The sequence below is a fragment of the Caretta caretta genome, chromosome 20, assembly GCF_965140235.1.
Source record: "Caretta caretta isolate rCarCar2 chromosome 20, rCarCar1.hap1, whole genome shotgun sequence".
In the NCBI taxonomy this organism is placed as follows: Eukaryota; Metazoa; Chordata; order Testudines; family Cheloniidae; genus Caretta; species Caretta caretta.
The window spans coordinates 8527039-8548091 of NC_134225.1; the positions used below are offsets into that span (position 1 = coordinate 8527039).

General features: G+C 51.8%; 1 protein-coding gene across 12 annotated transcripts in view; it reads left to right on the forward strand.

Moving 5' to 3' along the window:
- The window catches only part of WIZ (WIZ zinc finger), a 158150-nt gene that overhangs the window by 134254 nt on the left and 2843 nt on the right, over positions 1–21053 (forward strand). For 9 of the 12 annotated variants that reach the window (XM_075121638.1, XM_075121640.1, XM_048834216.2 and 6 more), the window contains 6 exons: positions 8670–8834; positions 10983–11489; positions 14722–15201; positions 17061–17597; positions 18122–18652; positions 19904–20347. In XM_075121638.1, coding sequence (XP_074977739.1) covers positions 8670–8834; positions 10983–11489; positions 14722–15201; positions 17061–17597; positions 18122–18652; positions 19904–20347 — 2664 coding nt within the window. Of the gene's footprint in view, positions 1–4288; positions 4450–8669; positions 8835–10982; positions 11490–14721; positions 15202–17060; positions 17598–18121; positions 18653–19903; positions 20348–21053 lie in introns of those variants that run through there. The other 3 variants (XM_075121642.1, XM_075121644.1, XM_048834228.2) reach the window with 2 other exon arrangements.

The window sequence follows — 21053 nt, forward strand, 5'->3', positions numbered from 1 at the left end:
TGATTCCTCAGATTTATCCTGGGTCAGGACCATTACCAGTACAGAATACTCCCCTTTGGCCTCTCATCAGCTCTGAGAGTATTCACCAAAGTCCTCTCCATGGTGACAGCTCACCTACACTCCCAGGGAATTATGATCTGCCTCTACCTGGATAATTGCCTCCTCAGAGCCTGCTCCTTTGAGGCCTTTCGGGCCAACCAAACAGCTGTAGACTTGGTCATGGATCTGGGCCTACAGATGAACATCCAAAAATCGACGTGCACCCCTGTAGAGCTCCTAGAGTTCATAGGAGCCAATCTAGACTCATTACAGGCAATGAAACTCCTACCACAGCACAGGTTCCAAAGCTTGTCCACGCTCATCGGGGCAGTACAAACCAACTCTCAAATATCAGCTAGACACTACCTCCAACTCCTTGGGCATACTGCTGGAGGCATGTCTGTGATATCTCATGCCAGACTTCACATGAGGTGCCTCCAAACGTGGTTCAGCTTGGTCTACAGGCCGAACAGTGACAGACTGGACAAACCTCTATCACTGCCCACCAAAGTTAAACACTCCCTGGACTAGTGGAAAGACCCAGCAAATGTCTGCACAGGGATCCCCTTCTCACAGCCTTCCCCATCACTACTTCTCACCACCAACAGATCCCTCATAGAGTAGGGCACACATCTCAACAATGTTACGACACAGGGCAAGTGGTCATCCACAGACATGTCTCTTCACATCAACCTCCTTGAACTCAAGAGCCGTCAGGAATGCCTGCACCCACTTCTTTCCGATAATCAGAGATACACACCCAAGAGTCTTGACAGACAATATAGCATACATGTACTACATAAATTGTCAGATCACCCTCCCTTTGCACAGAAGCACTAAAGCTATGGAACTGGTTCATTTCCCACAGTGTCACAATAGCAGCAGCATACCTTCCAGGAGTACTAAACACGATAGCGGACAGTCACAGCTGCAAGTTCCCACACGACCACAAATGTGAAATGAACTCAACAGTACTACTTCTGACAGTGGTGGAAAGCAACTATAGACCTTTTAGCCACTTACCTGACCAAAAAATGTCCATGCTACTGCTCCAGAACAGACCTCGGACAGCACTCCTTAGGGGATGCTCTCCTTTTATGGGACAAGGACCTTGTATATACCTTTCTCCAGTTCCCTCTATTATCAAAAGATCTGTTTTTAAAAATAAAAAAGAGAGCAAATGTCTTATTGATTGCTCCCTCCTGCCTGAGACAAACATGGTACCCTTAGCTGTCACAACTGGCAATGTGTCCACCTGTCTCCCTTCAACCCACTCCATGTCTCCTCTTGTAGAACGAAGGACGCACTCTCCACACCAACCTGCGGATACTCTGACTCAAGGTTGGGTCCTTCGTGGTTCCAGCACATAGAAAGATTCTGCTCTGAGGAGGTACAGGAAGTGTTCCTATATAGTAGGAAATTGGCTACCTGTTGTACTTTCCTGAAAAAGTGGACCAGGTGTCAGACTTGGTGTAATTCAAGACAAATTTCCCCAACATCTGCTACTTTCCCAATGGTCCTAGATTATATACTGACTCTCAAGAAATCAGGTTTCAGAGTAGCAGCTGTGTTAGTCTGTATTCGCAAAAAGAAAAGGAGGACTTGTGGCACCTTAGAGACTAACAAATTTATTTGAGCATAAGCTTTCGTGAGCTACAGCTCACAAGTACTCCTTTTCTTTTTTCAAGAAATCAGGACTCTCTCTTAGCTCACTCAAAGTTCACCTAGTGACCTTAGCACCCTTCCATCAACAAATAGAGGGATACTCAGTGCTCTCACACCCAACTACATATGATTCCTCAAGGGTACAGTAAACCTTTTTCCTCAACCCAGACAGCCCACCCTAACATAAAATCTGAACTTAATACTAAAGAGCCTGAGTGGGCCATCCTTTGAACCCATTGCGCCTTGTTCGGTCAAAAACCTGTCTGTGACGACAGTATTCTTGGTGGTACTCACCTCAGCAAGGAGAATAAGGGAGAGAGCATTTATGTCACTTCCCACTCATACATTATTTTTTGGGGATAAGGTTACTCTCAAACCGCACCCAAAGTTAATCTGCAAGGTGACCTTGTCTTTTCACATAAACCAGCTGATTTACTTCCAGACCTTTTACCCTAAGCCTCACTGTGATAACAGGGAGACTATTCTGCACACACTAGACGTAGAAGAGCCCTGGCCTTTTACCTGGACAGGATGAAGGCCTTTAGGAAATCTCCTAAACTTTTCCTCTCCACTGCAGAAAGGTCTAAAGGCCCAGTACTATCATCCCAGACACAGTTTGAGACCCATTTGGAGAGTATCAGACAAAGCAATCAGGTCACATCATCGTACCTCCATCCAGAATATGCACATGATCCATGAAGTCAGTTTCCTCTTCTGTCACCTTCCTCAAGAATGTAGTTATCTCTGAAATCTGCAGAGCAGCAACCTGGGCATCTGCACATATCTTCGCAGAATACTATGCAATTACCGGGGACTGCTTCCGACACTATCTTCGATTCCGCAGTATTGTCATCCATAACTGACTCGACTCCGAAGCTTCAGCCTCCCATTAGGGATACTGCTCGGGAGTCAACTACAGTGGAGCACCCATAGGGACACTACTTGAAGAAGTAGAGGAGGTTACTCACCTTCTGCAGTAACGACGATTCTTCAAGATGTGTGTCTGTATGGGTGCTCCATGACCCACCCTCCTCCCCTTTGCTTTGGCGTTCTTGTCAAGGACTCTATGGTAGAGAAGAAACTGAGGGGGGTTTGCCTGCGCAGCGCTGGTTAGCCTTGTGGCAGAACACAAGGGGCGGATAGCACATGTGCGGGCCGAAGGGATACTGCTACCGAAGTTCTCTGAGCAGCAGCACAGGGACGCAAGCGGGACACATCTTGAAGAACCATTGTTACTGCACAAGGTGAGTAACTTCCTCTTTAAGAATGATGTCAAAGTCACCTGTATTTCTTCTCCTGGTGAAGGCAAATCATTTCCTCTTTACATTGCACAATGAGTGATTTGGAATTAAGGCTTGTTAGCTGCCTTGTGGTTCCGAATCCAGCAAAGCATCCCTTACGTTCAGGCCATTCTCTGGCTCTTAAAAAGGGGAAGTAGAGGGGTGGGGCACTTTCTTTTCCTTGTATTTATGCAGGTCCAAAATGAGCCACTTCTTGACATGTCATGGAGCAATTAATGCTGAAGTGCATTCTAGGAGCTGCAGTAAGTAGGGATGTGTTGGCTGTCCCTGCTGTACTATGTTAGCAGACTGGCATGGGATTTAAAATCAGTTCTGACTGCCTGTCCCCTGGGGCTGCTGTGAGGGGGCCTGTCCTGCCCTTTTCCCTTCTTGAGCCTTTCTTGGCACTGCAGGCAGGAAAAGGGGGAGAGACATTAGCCATCTATCAACCTCCTGCTGCCAGGCTTTGCGACGAGCCAAGCAGGACAGTCTGCCTCCATTGAGAGCCTGCTTCAGGGGAAAGGGACAGGTGCAGCCAGCTCTAGCAGCATACCGGGCCATGTGGGGAAAAGTCGAGTGGTGTAAGGGACCAGGGGCAGGAGGGAGAACTAGGATTTCAGTAACCGGGGAGGTGAAGATGCAGGAACCTATAGCATGAGCCAAGAGTGGGGGAAAGGGGGCCCCTTTTCTGGGCTCAGCAGGGCTGCCCCTCACGGGAGAGATGCCCAAGCACCGGTTGGCCAAAGGCTGGAATTTCAGAGTAACCGCCGTGTTAGTCTGTATTCGCAAAAAGAAAAGGAGGACTGGTGGCACCTTAGAGACTAACCCATTTATTTGAGCATAAGCTTTTGTGAGCTACAGCTGCCATGAAGTGAGCTGTAGCTCACGAAAGCTTATGCTCAAGTAAATGGGTTAGTCTCTAAGGTGCTACCAGTCCTCCTTTTCTTTTTGCCAAGGCTGGAGTGCCGTCCTGCCGGCAGAAGGCAAGGGGGTCATGGTGGGGGCAACTCCACCTGACACTGCCCTAGGCAGCACCAGCCAGACTCGGCCTCAAAGCCCCTGCCAGCCCCCTGGGGCCCTCCACAGCCTGGCTCTTCGCCTGGGCCTGTGGGCCCTACGCGAGCTCGGCTCTCCTCTGCTCCGGCCTGCCTACGTGCGTGGCAAGTGTCTGCGCTCCCGCCTCGAGGGCTGGGTATCGATTGCTCGGCAGGTGACTGTTCCTGTCTGGCTTTGTGGGGCCTGGTTCGGAGGCGGCTGGCTCGGTGTTCGGCTGCCCCGCCTGACCTGGCGCGGCCCGTGGCTCGGCGCTCGGCTGCCCCGCCTTGTGGCTGCCCTGCATGTGCCGGACCCAAGATGGCGGCCTCCACCGCCTCGCCGCTGAAAGTGACAAAAGCGGCGGCGCCGCCGCGGCCCCAGGAGCAGGGCGGGGACGGGGAGCCTGAGCTGGAGGCGGCGCCCGAGACCGGTGAGGACCCCCCGCTCCACCCGCGGGCCTGGGCGGCGGGAGCGGCCCCACCCAGCCCGCAGCCAGACGGGAGAGGGAGCTGGAGGGAGCAGGCCGGACTCCCCCCTCCCCGGCGGTGGAGGGTCCGGGTCTCACCAGGTGTCTGAGCCCGCTCCTTGGCCCTTCCCGTCGATGGACGAGTGGTCTGGGGGAGAAGACGCAGTTCGCTGTAGTCTGTCCCCGCCCCCGTCCCCCCGCCAGGCCGGGCTCAGCGTTCCCCGGCCTCCCCCGGGGGCTCTGCCCAGGCAGCCCGGGTTTAGCGCGCTCCCCGCCCCCGTGGCTCCAGGTAGCACCCCCCTCCCTGCACTGACAGCCCGGGTTTAGCGCGCTCCCTGCTCCCCCACCCAACCCCCGGGCTCTGCCCAGCGCCTCCCCTCCCCCCGCACGGGCAGCCCGGGCTCGGCTCGCTGCCCTGCCCCCACCCCGGGGGCTCTGCCCAGATCACCTTCTGCACTGACAGCCCGGGCTCAGTGTGATCCCCGGTGTCCTGGCGGGCTGTGCCTAGCTTGTTCCCCCTGCCCTAGACTGACAGCCTGGGCTTGCTTCTGGGTCCCCCCGCACTGACAGGCTGGGTTCACTCCCCCCAGCTGTGCCTAGTACACACGCTATTAGACCAGGCTCAGTGCACTCCCTGTCTTCATCCTGGGGGCTGTGTCCAGCTTCCCCCGATACTGACATGCTGGGCTCACTCCCTAGGGGCTGCACCTAGTTCCGTTCCCCTGCCCCCCCTTTTGCATTGATAGGCCAGGCTCATTGCCCCCCTCTCTGCCTCCTCTCTCACTCCTAGGAGGCCGTGCTCAGCTCCTCCCACGTACAAAACACATACTGACAGGATGCCTGGAGCACTGTTCTCACTCCTCCTTCCAGATCGCCCCCACTATGGCAGGGCTCTGCCTATTTCTTTGCTTCTCACACACTGACAGGCCAGGCTCACTGGTTTCCTGGTGTCATGGGGCTGTGCTTTCTGCTGTGCTCCTCTGCACTAATAGGCTGCGCTGACTACTTCTCTACCAGTACACCTGGCTCACCCTGGTCCCTGGGGAGCTGTGCCCAGTGTGCCTCTTCCCCCAAATATAGTGACAGTTTGGGCTTATTGCCTTCTCCCACCCTCAATTCAGCTCTTTGCTCCTCCACATTGACAGGTTGGGCTTACTGCCCCCTACCCTGACCACAAACTTGGCTCCCCTCTGGGGTCGGGGGTAGCTGTTCCCAGGTCTGAGCCCTTTCTCATGGTCTCTTTTTCCTTGATTGTGCCCTCCCAGTGAGGAGTAGTTCTAACACCATGAATCTAGGAGCAGAGGATTTGCTAGTCCAGATATGGGGCCCTCTAGCCCTGTCTCTTGTTCCTGACAGCAGCCAGTGCCAGCTGTTAAAAGGAAGGTGCAAGAAACCCTGTAATGGAGAGCTGTGGAATAACCTGCCTATGGGGGAAGCTACTTCCTAAACCCCAAAGGTAGCAGTTGCCTGTTATCTTGAAGCAAGAGGGTTTTTAACTCTTCCAAACTCTTGACAGGAATGGGGGGGGATGTCAGTCATTGCTGATATAAATTTTGGGTGCCCTCGCCATATAAGCAGACGCATCCCTTCATGTTGTAGGATTTTATGCATCATCATGATGCCCAAGCACTAATCTCAGGAAGCAACATCAATATTTACCAAGAGCCTGTTAAAAGACACTGTTTTTGAATCATTTTTAAAAACTCTTGTCCTGTTTTGTGTTTCTGGCTAGTGAATGAGGCTGAAGTGTTTCTGCAGAAAGTGACTAGTCTCAGTTTGAGGATATGAAACAGAACAGAGGAAATTGATGTCACCCTCAGAAATTTTCAGAGTACAGCTCTGTAGTTAAATTTAACCAAAAGAAAAGGCTTGAGTCACTTTAATCTGTAAAACTAACCATAAAAACCAAATCTATGCAGCAGTTTACCTTAGCATAACTGAAAGAATCAGCCTTTTCCTGTTATATAATAAAGCAGCTAAAGCCCTACCTTGCATTTCCAAACTGTCAAAATGACAGCTTCCTGTTTGATTGTTTTAACTAAAGGGAATAACTTTTATTGGACCAACTTTTGTTGATGAACAAGACCAGCTTTTGAGCATACACAGGGCGTTTCTTCAGCTCAAAAGCTTGTCTCTTTCACCAACAGAAATTGCTCCAGTAAAAACATTACCTCACCCACCATGTCTCTCTGATATCCTGGGCTACAACACTCCAAACACCACATTTAATATTTAAGGCCCTTTAAAGAGCAGTGGCTTACTCCCCTGTAGTTGGGCACATTGCTATGAATTCCTTTTTGTGTTACAGTGCAGTTTTTCTCTAAACAACCGTTAAGTTTTTGTTTTGTTTTATGGCTTCTAGAAGTAGGTAAAATACGTGATTTTTATAAACTTCCCACATTTTATTTTGGAGATTTCCCGTTGTCCTCTCTGTTCATGTCATCTTTAATATTTTCTGTCTGTTCCTCTTTGGGATTCAACTGATCTCTGTGCCTGGTACAGTGTCCCTGTCCTACTGTTCCAGGCATCCTTCCGTTCAAATACCCCTTCAAAACTTTTTTTATCCAGTTTGCTCTCAGTAAGCTCAGCTGTGCCACTAGGTGCTTCCCCTATCCTGCTGGCTCTCAATGAAAATAAAGCAAATATTACAAACACAACATAAACAGTCCAACTGTCCGTAATTAATGTTCTCCCCGAAGCAATGTACCAATCCAGTTGTGTTCTCTCTTCCCTGTGGTTGTCACTTCTTGTGCCTTCAGCCATCTAACCTTGTAATGTAAACACTACTCAGCATAGTCCTTGTGCTATGAACTGTCTTACTGATGTCCTGATAGTAAGTGCTACACACAGTAGGAATTGTTGGCAGCATTGTAATTTCCTCAAGGCCGGGACCTGTTGGCTTGACTGTAAAACGCTATGGATATCAGTGATGCTATGTAAACTAACAACTCACTAGCTACAAAGAAGTGGTCAGGGACCCTCTTTTTGTTTTGTACTTGTACAATGCCAGGCTCAGTGGTGTCCTGATTCATGGCTGAGGCTTATCGGTCCTATCAGTCTAGAGACAAGAAGATATGGAATGTGTTTCACACTCTGTGGCGAATACCATCATTTCATAACACTCTTTGTTCCCTGAGTCACTGCTGATAGCATGGAAGCATGGGGATTACAGTGGAGGAGAAGCTGGATATGAGTCAGCAGTGTGCCCTCATTGCCAAGAAGGCCAATGGCATATTGGGCTGTATTAGTAGGAGCATTGCCAGCAGATCGGGGGAAGTGATTATTCCCATCTATTTGGCACTGGTGAGGCCACACCTGGAATGTTTTGTCCACATTTGGTCCCCCCCAGTACAGAAGGGATGTGGACAAATTGGAGAGAGTCCAGCGGAGGGCAACAAAAATGATTAGGGGGCTGGGACATATGACTTATGAGGAGAGGCTGAGAGAACTGGGGTTATTTAGTCTGGAGAAGAGAAGGGTGATGTGGGATTTGATAGCAGCCTTCAGCTACCTGAAGTGGGGTTCCAAAGAGGATGGAGCTATGCTGTTCTCAGTGGTGGCAGATGACAGAACAAGAAGCAATTGTCTCAAGTTGCCGTGGGGGAGGTTTAGGTTGGATATTAGGAAACACTGTTTCACTAGGAGGGTGATGAAGCACTGGAATGGGATACCTAGGGAGGTGGTGGAATCTCCTTTCTTAGAGGTTTTTAAGGCCCGGCTTGACAAAGCCTTGGCTGGGATGATTTAGTTGGTGTTGGCCCTGATTTGAGCAGGGGATTGGACTAGATGGCTTCCTGAGGTCTCTTCCAACCCTAATATTCTATGATTCTAAGCTTACACTGTGGATTTCTGTATATTCCAATGCAGTGATGACTTGACCCCTGCATTTGCATCCGTGAGCTATAGTCCCTATTCTCTTAATGATCCAGCTCCAAAAGCATCTGTTTACTGTAAACCTACCTATCAAAAACTTGTTTTTCCATTAATATATAGTATTAACTGGGATATTTTTTCACTTCCATTCTTGGTGCCTGGCTGATAACATTGAGCTAATGAGTAACTTGTAGGTTATTTTAATCAAATGTGGAATGGTTTAACCTTTATTCACTGTTCCCCTTGAGTGAGTTTCATTAATGCTTTACTGTTTACAGCTCAGACTGAATGTTTCCTTCTCTCCCTGGCAGTTATGGCCTCTGAGGAAGAAGAAATGGTTGCCATGGAAGTGGGGTCACCACCCATCCCAAAGAAGAGCACTTCCGCCGGGCAATTGGATCAAACTCCAAACAGAATAGGGACCAAACTGTCTCCTGAGCCTCCTGGAAACAAGCCAGACTCCCAGGATTCCAAAAGTGAGTGCTTTTCAGATTATGGCTCAACTTCATTCTGTAATTCATCTCCGTAGCAGCTGGCCTCTCGTACTGAGGGAGAGGCACTTTTCTCAGCTATTTCAGAGGAACCCTGGGAGCCTTGTTTTGTTGTTCTTTATTGCATGTAATTTTCATTGGAAAAAAAATTAAGCTTTTTTTTCCTTACATGAACAAATTATTGCCCAATTCCATCACTTACAAGGCATCTTGCAGTCATGAACCAGCACACAAGAGAGGCCCTACAATAGCAAACTAGTGGGCATGACAAAATGGGAAGATGTCCGTAAAGAAAGAGCTCGATGATGATGATTTATTGGTGATCGCACCTACTGTGTGCCAGTCACTTTCCAAAACTTTAAGAGGATGGTCTCTGCTCCAAGGATATAAGAACAGGACAAGGCCTTTATTGGCTCCTGTTCCTGATTACCCAGACCCCACATTCCTGTTTGTGATTTAATAGACAGCAAGTCATGTTAAAAATAAATGAAAACTCCTTGCCCTTGGCTGTTTCCCTGTTGCCCGGAATTATGGGGAATTGTCATTGATGTGGGAAGGTCATTGATGTACTTGCAGTTCAGACTTCTTCCATCCTCATCATAACTTGGCAGAAAGAGACTCTGGGGTTTTAGTCTGCCTTGGGCAACAGGTGGAGTTTTCAAGTAGTCTCTCTTAAAATCACTGGATTAGCACCATTGGGCTCTTCTGTTGCAATCCCTCTTCATTCAAAACAACATCAAATGTGCCCTCTCTGAGAAAGGAATGGAGCTGGCAGGCAGGCTGGGCCTCTGCGCCTATTCAGTGCATGGGATGATAGAATGAAAGATGGTCCTGTTGGAGCAGGGCAGTGCTCACACATTGCTGTGGTGAGGAGTCATGTTGGCAATTTGCCATGAACTGAAGGGCTGGCTCTAATATGAATAAATTGGAGGGGACTGCTGCCATCTTTGTTCTTAGTACTCTAGTGTGGCCCTGGAGGCTAGAGGTCCCAGACTACAGCACCTTATTGTGATCAGAGCTGTCATAGGCAATTTGCCAAACAACACACATTGTGATGGAGCATTGCATGGCCTCTTAGGCTATCTGCTCCACTCTACTGCCAACCAAGACAGTTCCCATGATACCTTCAGTACTCCAAACGTGGGTTTGTCCAGTACCTCCCATAGCAGGTGATTCAGCGCAAGTAGAAGGTTGCATGATCAGGAAGCTTTTCCTGGTGTCTGTCTTGAATTCTGCCCTTAGTGAAAGAGATTGGTTTAGTTACACTCTTATAACTTTGTAAATGATTCCTCTCTGTCCTGGGTGTTTGCACCTTTCAGATGTCTTTAGGCAGGTATGTCCCTTCTCTGTCCTTGTTAGGACTCACTTAAACAGTCTTAGTCTGACCTCATAACTGAGTCCCTCCAGCCCCTTGGTTTCTTCCAGTTTGTGGGTTTGCTGATAATGAGATGCCTAGAAATGTATACAACGTGCCAGCTCAGTTTGCACCATATCCCTTATTGTAGGTCCCAGAGTGGGCCAGGCACTGTACAGACAGCAGAAACCCCTCGGGTACCATTTTGAAAAGGAACATGGGTGCTTCTGAAAACGTCACCCATGGTCCCTGGCCTGAGAATTACACTATAACCTAAGAAGCAATACAATAAAGAATAATAAACTGTGAGGGGAAAGGGACTGCAAGGGGAGCAGCAAAGTTAACGTCTGTAGGGGGATGGCCCAGATCTGTTGTCCTTTTTCTGCCGTATCACACTGCAGACTCATGCCTGACGTGTTGTCTGCTTCCCCCTCATCCCCAGCTTCTTCCAGTTTATTGCTGGTGGTTGCACTGATACCCAGAGGCCTTGGTCAGCGCCTTAATGTGCTAGGTGCTCTAGAGACAAGTGGACCGAAGGCAGTCCTTGCCCCTGAGTGCTCACAGTGCAGGGGTCTGATAGGTGGCGACAAGGCAAGAAGAAAGATAGCTACATTTGCTTAAGTAGTCTTGGGAGTTAAAGTAGTTTAGAGTAGCACTTTAGGATGCGGGGGCTGCTTCCAGGCACTGAGGCCCAGGGCACCCGGCATGAAACGTGCAGGGATTGTGCGCTGCATCTTGTGGAGCTCTGTGACTCGCTAACAGCTGCTCTTCTTTTTCAGCTCAAAACCTCACAACATGCGAGGTCTGTGGCGCCTGCTTTGAGACCCGCAAAGGCCTGTCCAGCCACGCTCGCTCTCACCTGCGGCAGCTTGGCGTGGCAGAGTCCGAGAGCAGTGGAGCTCCCATCGACTTGCTCTATGAACTGATGAAGCAGAAAGGCAAACCTGACAGCAGCCCATTGTCCCCAACACTCAGCAAAAAATCCAGCTCCCCCAAAGAAGGGACAGGCAGCTCCCCACGGCCAACACTGCTGTCGCTCAGCAAGACAGGCGATCGCTTGCCAGATCCCCCGGTGAACAAAGCGATCAAGTCCCCACCAGGCTTCTCCTCAAAGAGCCTTTCGCAGCCAGGATCCCCCCTCCTCAAGAAAGTGCCATCCACGCTCTCGGGATCCCCCCCTCCGAAACACCCCGAGGACAAGACCCCCAAGCTGCCCCTGAGCCCCCTGCAGAGCTCTCCGAAAGCACCGTGGCCGCAGCCGGAGGAGGAAGGGCCCTTAAATCTAAGTGAGTCTCTTTACCTTTGATGTTTCCCACTATATATGTGGCAGGAGAGCTGAGTGTCTGGGAACTTGCTGACCAAAACTCAATGCTGCTGGCTTGTTGGGTAACTTGCTACAAGGCATCCCTTCGCTGCCCTGTGAGGAGAATGGGTGCAGGGCTCTCCTGTCTTTCAGCCGTGGGTGGGACTCAGTGTAGCTGTCAGCAGCTTTCCAGCAAGGTCCCATAGGGGCTGCTGCCATCTAATCTGGATATGCCTTGCAAACATCCACAGGGCAGTGAGTCCCAACTTGGTCCTGGACTGCATTCCGTGTGTCTTGCTGACAAGCGTGCGGCTCCTTTCCTGTCTCTGGAGGATGAGTGCTAATAGTTCATTGTGGGAGGTGATTGTCATCTGTTTCTGATTTAGCTGGTGAGGGTTTCCTCGTTCCTTCTCTCCTCCCCCGCCCAAACAGTTCTGGGTAAAGTAAGTGCCCCTGCTACACCTGCAGCTTTCCACTGCCCCCCCAGCTCCTACCACATTTCTCTCAAGCCAGAGAAGTGGAGCAGGCCACCTCCTCAAAGACCCCTGTTCTTGCTGCTTTTGCTGTGTGTTTGTACCAGGGCAGCCAAATTGGTCGTCCATCTTGCTGTTTCTCTCCATGCGTGCAGCAGGCATCCCCCCAGCTCTGTTCTGAGGGCTAAGCAAGTCTATCAGCCGTGCGCCTGACCCCACTTACTCCTGGAGGGGAGTCCTAGGGGAGTTCCCAGAGGGCACCCTCCTGTAAGATGCCACTTGCTGCCTTCCAGCTTTGTTCCTAGACTCTGTATAACTGTTCCCTGCAGTGCCCTGTGGGGATACAACAGCCAGCCGGGAGGAATCCTAGTCTGAACTAGTTTGCCAACCAACTAGCTTTCCTTTTCTACAAAATCTGAGCTGAGACACCCCGTAAGCCAGACTGAGTCAGTGCAGCGACTGTGCAACGCGGCGTGGTTGAGTTCTGAGAAGACTCTTCAGTTCTGCATAGAAAGCACAGGTGGATTTTCTCAGCAGCTCTTGTCCAAACTGGGCTGCAGCAGTTCAGTGTCTGTTAACCCTGAGCAAGAAGTGAGGCATCGGGTGCTGACTGCTTGTGGAATTGGCAACTGGAAATAGTCCTAAATACACACAACAAATTACCCACTCTCCTCTAGCCCACGCACATGCACTCCACTCCTTGCTAGATCTCCTGTGTCAGGCAGCCCATGGATTTACACACTGTAAATGCTGCCATAGCTAAGCTCAGCAGAGTATGGTTTGGAGCCTAACTTCTGTTACTTTTCACATAACATTAGTTTTGATCTGACAGGACTAGACTGAATTCCTCTCTCCGTGGAAGTAGGCTGCAGCAGCACAAGCTGTTGCATACTCCCCTTTCCCCAGGGTCCCGGGTATGACCTGGAGCAACCTCCTCTAGCACTAAAGGGAATTTGGCCTCTGTGGCACATCCAGTCCCCACCCTCTGCAGCAAGGCGGCAATCAGTCCTACTTGTGCTGATGTGTCTTGTCTATCATCTGTTTGGATCTGGACTTTCACAGACCAGCCATCCTATCCAGGCCCCTGCAGACGAACAGTTCCATGTCCCAGTCCCCCTTTCTATTGTTCATCAAGGTTTGTGTCATTCCAAATGGGTGACTGACCTTCATGTATCACTTAGAGAACTCTTCCACAGCCTAGTTTACCTGAGCACTAAAGCCCTGAATCCAGTCTGATTAGATGTGGGTGATTCTGCTGCTCTTATTCTGCTGAAAGAAACAGTTGGGAAAGTGACTGTCTCATGCCTTAGCATCCTCGTGTACCAATCTTCATTATCTCAGTTATGACGACCAGGCCTAGACTTCTCAGTTATCCAAGTCACTGAGACAGCAGTGGTCAGTGCTCCCATTGATATTAGGGCCCACGTGTTAACCTTCACCTAGGCTGCTGGGGTCTGGCTGGGCAATTTGGAGAGTAGCCAGCCATATACCAGAGTGCAGATTTCAAATCAAGAGGTTTGTCATTACCTTGACATCTTATGTGCTTGCTTGACATTCATAGACTTGCATGGAAGAGACTGCCACTGTAAGCGCATATGGCAGTTTTGCTGCAGAAATTTGCATGAACTTTGTGAGCTTGTAATGATCAACGCACCAATTCTGCACGTGCTCAGTAACAGTGTTCCAGTCTTCACTCTTAGCTGTTCAAGTGAGGGCTCTTTCCCTCAGAAAATCCCAGCCCTCGTTAATCTCTTGGTACCACCTGTGGGATAGCCTTGCCATGCATGGCCTTGTGGAAGTCACCAACTTCTTAAAATGAAATCCCTTTTAAAAATCAGATCATGTTTAAAATGTGGTCTGAGATGTTCCTTGCTACTCAGCAGGGATGGGGAGAGAAAATGCTCTGGAGCTGGTTGTATTCAGTTCTGTACCAGTGTCAAAGGAGCACAGGTAGTGTGAGGAGCCTGTGTGCCCAGTATAGGTTTAAGGTTTGGTATTGCAAAGAACTGGGGCTAGGGAACACCAGACATTTAGCACTTACACTAAAGCTTTGTTTTTAGTCCCATCCTGTCGCAAAATATTGGAATTTAAAATCACTCCATTCTGATTATCTTCTTGTTTTTTCCAACTTTAAATCTGACCTGATTGTAGGAGCTGGTACCGCTGAGGTCCGCTAGAGCTGAAACTAGAGCCTTATGCCATCTGACACTTTGGAGTTCCAGCTTTCAAATGGTGTAAAGCGCTAATCTCTAAATGTAGCAATTCATGGGATATTGGCTATTGAAGTAATATGGGAAGGACTGCTTAGCTGGAGAAGCAACACACAGGTTTTCAGGAGCAGTAACATTCTCCAGAGGCTGCACCTGGGCCAGCAAACAGAAAATAAAATGTTGATCCCTGATTACTGGGCACAGCCTTTGGCTACCACCTTCTAAAGCTGTTTGGCACATGTTGTAAATGGAGACACAGAAGTGATGGAGAAGCCCTGAAAGTCAAGGTTTCTGATGGAATTTCAGCATAACCATCAGGGAGCAGCAGCAATGCTGCGTGGGCCAGTATGATGATTTACCTTTCCTTTAGGTCTGCCTGTTTAAAATCTCTAGACGACGCAGCATATAACTTCTCATTGGAGAGACAACCCAGGCCACTTGAACCAAGTCCCTTTTGGGTTGTAACTGGTGCTTGAAAGACATTCTCCTCAGTGACCGTATGTATTATGATCAATGTGTTTTTTTTCCGCAGCTGTAGATAGTGACTCGGGCAAAGAAATTGACTGCCAGTTATGTGGTGCCTGGTTTGAAACCAGAAAGGGGTTATCGAGTCATGCTAGAGCCCACCTGAGACACCTGGGAGTGAATGATCCAGATGCTAAAGGCTCTCCAATTGATGTTTTAAATGACCTCATCCAAAATGAAGACTTCAAAAGCCGTCTTTCCTCTCTCCTCCCTAGTGAGAGAAAATCATTAGTGGAGGCTGGGAGCTCGGACAGACCCAGCCCAAAGAGCACAGCAGCAGTACCTGCAACAGACATGAAACAACCACCTCCACCAAGGCCTTTGGGCAAACAGCCAGCCATCCTCTCACCTCACTCCCTTCCACCTTCCAAGAAACTGAAGCCACAAACCCACAGGTTGTCAGCTGAGGCCAATCTGCAAAGAAAACAGGGCCTTTCCTCCAGCGCGTACTGGGCTTCAGATGCTGGGATGTCTCCACTCAACCTCTGTAGGTTCTCTCTCATCACTGCCTCCTCTTCCCTCCTCCTCTCCCCCTTGTTTACATTAAGCAAGGCCTGATGCCACTCTCTATCGAGCCTTCACCATTGTTTGGCTAACGCAGGGAACTGGGCATCGAGACTCCTGGGTTTTGTTCCCAGTGCTGGGATGGAGTGTGGCCCAGGGGACTGGGAGTCAGGACTCCTGGGTTCTGTGTCAGGGCAATAACAGAATAAACTGGGCTCTTGGTCGCACGCCCTTTAATTTTCCTTTTCCCCATAAAGTGCTCTCACACCACTTTTTGAGACAGCTTCTGTGTCCATCCTCAGCCAGGCACACACACCACGTTCCTACCTCAGTCCTGAGTAGCTAAAGAGCCCAGCCCCTTCCCTTCCCAGGTAACACCAGGCACCCACTTGGGCACCATCCATTCAGGAATCCTTGAGTCAAACAGGTTCTGACTGCTTGACCACCCGGATCAGGGAGGGGAGGCCAGGCTGTTTGGTGCTCTCATGTTGCAGAACGCCTGTCGCCTTGTGCGGGCTGAGCTCTCTCAGTGCTGCTTGATACACAGAGACTGCTGCATTTTCTAGGGTACTTGGTGGCCTAACCTGTACAGTATGTCATGGTGACTCAGTGCCTGGACCCTGCTAGAAAGCCCACTGCTGGGTGTTTTCATCTTGGGTTGAAATTGCCCTGTCTGTCCTTGGCAGAGGGGGAATCAACCTCTCTTGTCCTTTCATTTCAGGCCAGCATTCATCAGGCCTTTGGCCTGAGTCTGGTCCCCGTTCTGGGCCGGGGGGAAGGGTATCTGTTTCTGTTCTCCCCTTACCTTGGTGCAGAGAAGGGGGCAGGTTCTGCTTTCCCCTTCAGATGGGGAGGGGTGATCAGGGACTGTGGCAAGTTTGTGAACTCTCTTCTCCATAAACTGGTGATTTAATGCTGACTGGCTGCTAAGCTTTCCCCCTTTCAAGCAGCCTGTAAGACGATGTGTAAGTTGCACCCGCTCATCGCTAAGCATTTACCTCCTGGAGATTGCATGGCTCAGACTGCAGCTTGCTTATGGTGGCAAAAAATATATACTGCGTCGTGTTACTCCTCTTGGTCCGTCCAAGCACACACTGAGAAATCAGGGTTTCCCGGATCACGCTGCAGGCAGGAGATCTGCAGAAGCCAAGAGGGGATGGGGTTAAGGATACATTGCATTTGAAGGAAGAGTGCTCAGCACTTTGATTAGCCAAAAGTGACAAGGACACATTTGGTTTAGCTGCTTGGTGGACAACAAGCCAGTGCGTGATACAAACCTGGGTTGCCAGGCTTACTGGACAGATCATTCCAGTGTCTGTGGGAAGGAGATTCAAACAAACGTGGAATGTATGTCTTCATCCGGGCTCTAGCATGCCTGCAGGTCCCCTTCCTTCCCTCAGCATTCAGCACACATAGACACCCACTTCTAAAGCCTTGGGCAAGCAGGACATTCACACAAAGGAAGACACTGAAGTGACTGTATTCTCCCAGGCCTCCTGGACCACAGCTCCTAGCAAGGCCTCTAGCCATAGCGATTGCTGTGTCTAGGCTCACCGAGAGTGCCTGCTCTCTGCCCCGCCATCGAAGCCTGCCCTGTGCTCTGTCCTCCCTGCACTGCCCTTGCCTGTTGCATTTCCCAGGGTTTGTTTGATGGTTTGATTCCTTTCATTGAGTTTGTTCCGGGATCAGCTTTGCCATTGTCTTGACTTCTGGCGTGTGGCGTGTTTGCTTTGTCCTGTCCTGTTGGGGGGGATGATCTTGCTAGTGTCCCAGTGCCCCGATGGCATAGGGCTGCGCCTGCCAGGTACTACAGTAAATGCACGTCTCCCCTCCTTGTTTCAGCCTCTGGATCGGAGCCTGTGAGGGATATCAGGTGCGAGTTCTGTGGAGAGTACTTCGAGAACCGGAAAGGGCTGTCCAGCCACGCCAGGTCCCACCTGCGCCAGATGGGGGTGACCGAGTGGTATGTCAACGGCTCCCCAATCGACACGTTGCGGGAGATCCTCAAGCGCAGAGCTCAGCCCCGGGGTGGCACCACAAACCCACCAGCCCCAGGGCAGAAAGCCATGACCAAGACCGTCATCGGCAGCATGGGATCGCTGGAGCCTCGCAGCCCAGGAGAGATTCACGTGCCCTCCATGCCCAAAAAGGTCCAGCAGCCAGGAAATCCCATGGGACACTCGCCTACCTCCTCCCCTCCCCCAACAGCCAGAAAGATGTTTCCAGGGATGGCCCCTCCCTCTTTTCAGAAGAAACTGAAACAAGACCAAATGAGAATGGAGATCAAGCGAGAGATGATATCTGGGAGCCTCCATGGTGAGCCCCATCCATCTGACAGGACCTGGTCTCCACGGGAGGAGATGTCCCCCCTGAACCTCTGTAAGTGTGAGCAGCAGCACTCCTGCTAGCATGATGGGGTGACTTTGACTTCAGTGATCACCTGCCATAGTAGGCAAGAGCTTGGGGGTAAACAAATCAGTGTTTGGGCACAGCAGGGGACTGGGAGTCAGGACTTCTGGGTTCTGTTCCCAGCTCTGCCACTGGCCACTTTGGGCACGTTGTTTCCCGATCCGTTAACTGGGGATCACACTTATCTCTCATGGGGGGTGACAGTGTTGGTAGCGTGGTTTGAGATCCTCAGGTGCCCCATTATAGGTGTGGCAGAATATTAGCAGCTGTTTAATCTACATGTTGTCCCAGTGCCTCCTTGCTACGGGGATAGAGGGCTGCAATAGCAGAGGTGTGGCTCGCCAGCCTTTGCTGTTAGATCTTCTGTGGTGTGCAGGTTGCCGGGGGGATGCCAGTCTGCACTGCCTGGTGAGCCTTCCAGTGGTGTGAAGGGGTCTGGCTGGATGCTGCCTGGGGACCCTAGGCACTCCCTTCTCTGTCTCTGCCCCCTGCAGCCTCCCGTGCTGACCCTGTGAGGGACATCCGGTGCGAGTTCTGTGGCGAGTTCTTTGAGAACCGGAAGGGACTGTCCAGCCATGCCCGGTCCCACCTGCGCCAGATGGGGGTGACCGAGTGGTCTGTCAATGGCTCACCCATCGACACGTTGCGGGAGATCCTCAAAAAGAAGTCCAAGCCCTGTATGATCAAGAAGGAGCCCCATGCTTCCAGCATTGAGCTCCCCAAGCCGATGTCAGAGGAAGGTGCAGCCCTCAAGTCCCCTGGGAAAATCCTGCAGGCCATGTCCCTCTCCCCGCTGGGTGGAAGGACGGGGAAGCCCAGCCCCAGTGGTTCCAGCATGAGCCGGGAGATCTCGCTCTCACCACTCACCAGCAAACCCCACGGGGGCTTCCTGACTCCACTCTCCGCCAAGCGGCCACTGCAGGAGGAGCGGCTTGGGGGCCATGGTGAAGTGAAGCAGAAGACCTACATCCAGACTGAGCTGCCCTTCAAAGCCAAGGCGGCTCATGACAAGCCCTCGCACACATGTAAGTGGGGGCAGGGGCAGGCAGAGAGCTGTGCCAGGGCTCCATCATGGCGGGGGAGACCGGCCCTGCAGGGGCTGTGTCCCTTCACAGAGGGCCCAGTGGAGTGCCATGCCAGGGCTCCATCCTATAGGGAGGGATGGGCGGGTGGAGAGCCCTGCTGAGCTGTATCCCATGGAGAGGGGGACAGGTAGCACCCTGCTGGGATGTTAATGCTTTCCTTCCCACTTCCCAGCAGAGAGACTTCCTGCTTTGTTGTCTCCTCCATTGCTACCCCATGCCCAGAAACCAAGGGAGCATAAAAGGACTGAGGAGTCCGCTGCTCTGGGCCTCTGATCTGGTGCCACAAACCTGTCATGTCACAAGAGCAGCTTGTCTGGTACCAGAGGATATTCTGAGCCCTTACCCTGGGTACATCTATACTGCAGCCCTGCCCAGCACAGGTCATTGCACTAGCTCTGCTGGAGCGAGCGGCTAACCATAGCAGTGTAGCTGGGGAAGCACGGGCAATGGCTCACACTAGTCACTTGGATACAGACCTGCCCAGACCACCTGGTATGTGTCCGGATGGCTAGTCAGAGATGCCCACCTGTGCTATTCCCAGCTACACTGCTGTAAGAACTAGCCTGAGCAAAGCTAGCCCCTGTCTGTCTACCTGCCCTGGGAAGTAGCCTCCCAGCTGCAGAGCAGACCAACACCCAGAGGGAGCTGGCTGATCAAGCAGTGAGACCACCTCAGGGCACAGGCCGCAGGATTAGTTTAGCTGCCTCCCTACCCAGACGGGCCTGAAAACCCCCTGCAGCTCTCAGTGGGCTTTGACGGTGGTCTCTGGACACCGTGTAACCAAAGTAGCGCAATTCACTACTGGGCAGCCTGGGCTAGTGGTCTGTGACCCACAGAATGGCCAACGATCATCATGCAGCCCACTTCATCCCACAGCCCTCTGCAGATGCAAAGGATTGTGGGGAGTTGGGTCACGTGACAGATCCAGCCATTTTGTAGGTTACAGATGGTAAAGGGTAAGCTCCAAAGTAGATTCCACAGCCTGTGGAAATGCTATCGCCCCGCCCCAAACAGGCACCACGGAGGAGGAGAAGGACTGGGGGGAGAGCCAGGGAGCAAGCAACTCCTTCCTGCTGCATCGTAGCACCCCAGTGTTTTTCTGCCTTCCAGCTGCTGGGTGGTGCCCTGCTGGCTGCCATCTGCTTCCCAGGCTCTCTGCAAGCTTTTACTCCCTGCTTTCTCTGTCTCCAGCCAGTGAAGCCTGCTGCGAGCTCTGCGGCCTCTACTTCGAGAACCGCAAGGCACTGGCCAGCCATGCCCGGGCTCATCTGCGGCAGTTTGGTGTGACTGAGTGGTGTGTGAACGGCTCACCCATCGAGACGCTGAGTGAGTGGATCAAGCACAGGCCCCAGAAGGCCGGAGCCTATCGCAGCTACATCCAGGGGGGTCGGCCCTTTACCAAGAAGTTCCGCAACTCATCCCACTCACGGGAGCAGGACAGCACAGGAAAGAGGCTGCCCCTGGGCCTGCAGCCAGGCACCATACCCCTGATGAGCAAGAGCCTGGTGGGCGAAATGGGGCACAGTGAGCCCAGCAAACTCCTGGATAGGGGCAGTGGTGGGGGTGGCGAGCGACCCATGGTCACCTCTCCGCTGTCACTGGTGAAGGTGGAGGAGCATCGCCAGAACATCAACAGTGAGTTGGGAGCCACCTCTTATTGCCCCTGAACTCACTGCCAAGCAGGAGCATGCAAACACCTTTACCCTGGGGACTCTCTGGGGGTGTTGTGGGTTGGCAAAGCTTGGGAGACCCTTGTCCAGAGCACCACCCCCAGGGAGGGAAGGATGAGCCCACAGGCAGGCAGTCGGCATCCTGTGTTTCCTGGTCCTCCCTCCCCAGCCAATCCACTGCGTGATGACACAGTTCCTGTTGGTGAGGGCTGGTGGGATCCATGCGCAGCAGGTGAAGCTCCCCCTTGGGAAGGCTAGCCCCCTGCCCCGCCTCTTCCGGCTGAGGCCATGCCCCCACTTGCTTCTCTCAGCCCCCCTGTGGACCCCAGGCGGGAGGGGGCTGGGAGCTTGGCCTCTCCCTGCATGGCCTGAGGCGGGGGGGGCTGAGAGCTTGGCCCCGGCCAGGACCACGATGAAGTTCTCAGCCCTGGCCAGAATTCCAAGCTTGGAGCCCCTCCCCCGTTCTGCCCATGGGCCCGCCTATGGCGCCATGCTGTTCCGCCCTGTAGTCCCATCCCCATTCCACCCCCACTCCACCTCTTCCCCCTGAGGCCACGCCCCCACTCGCTCCTTTTTGCCCCCCGTGGCCCTGAGCCCCCACCGCTGGGAGTGAAAACTCCTCCACCCCTGAGGCCGTGGTGGGGGAAGATTTTTCCAGGGGCTCCAAATTG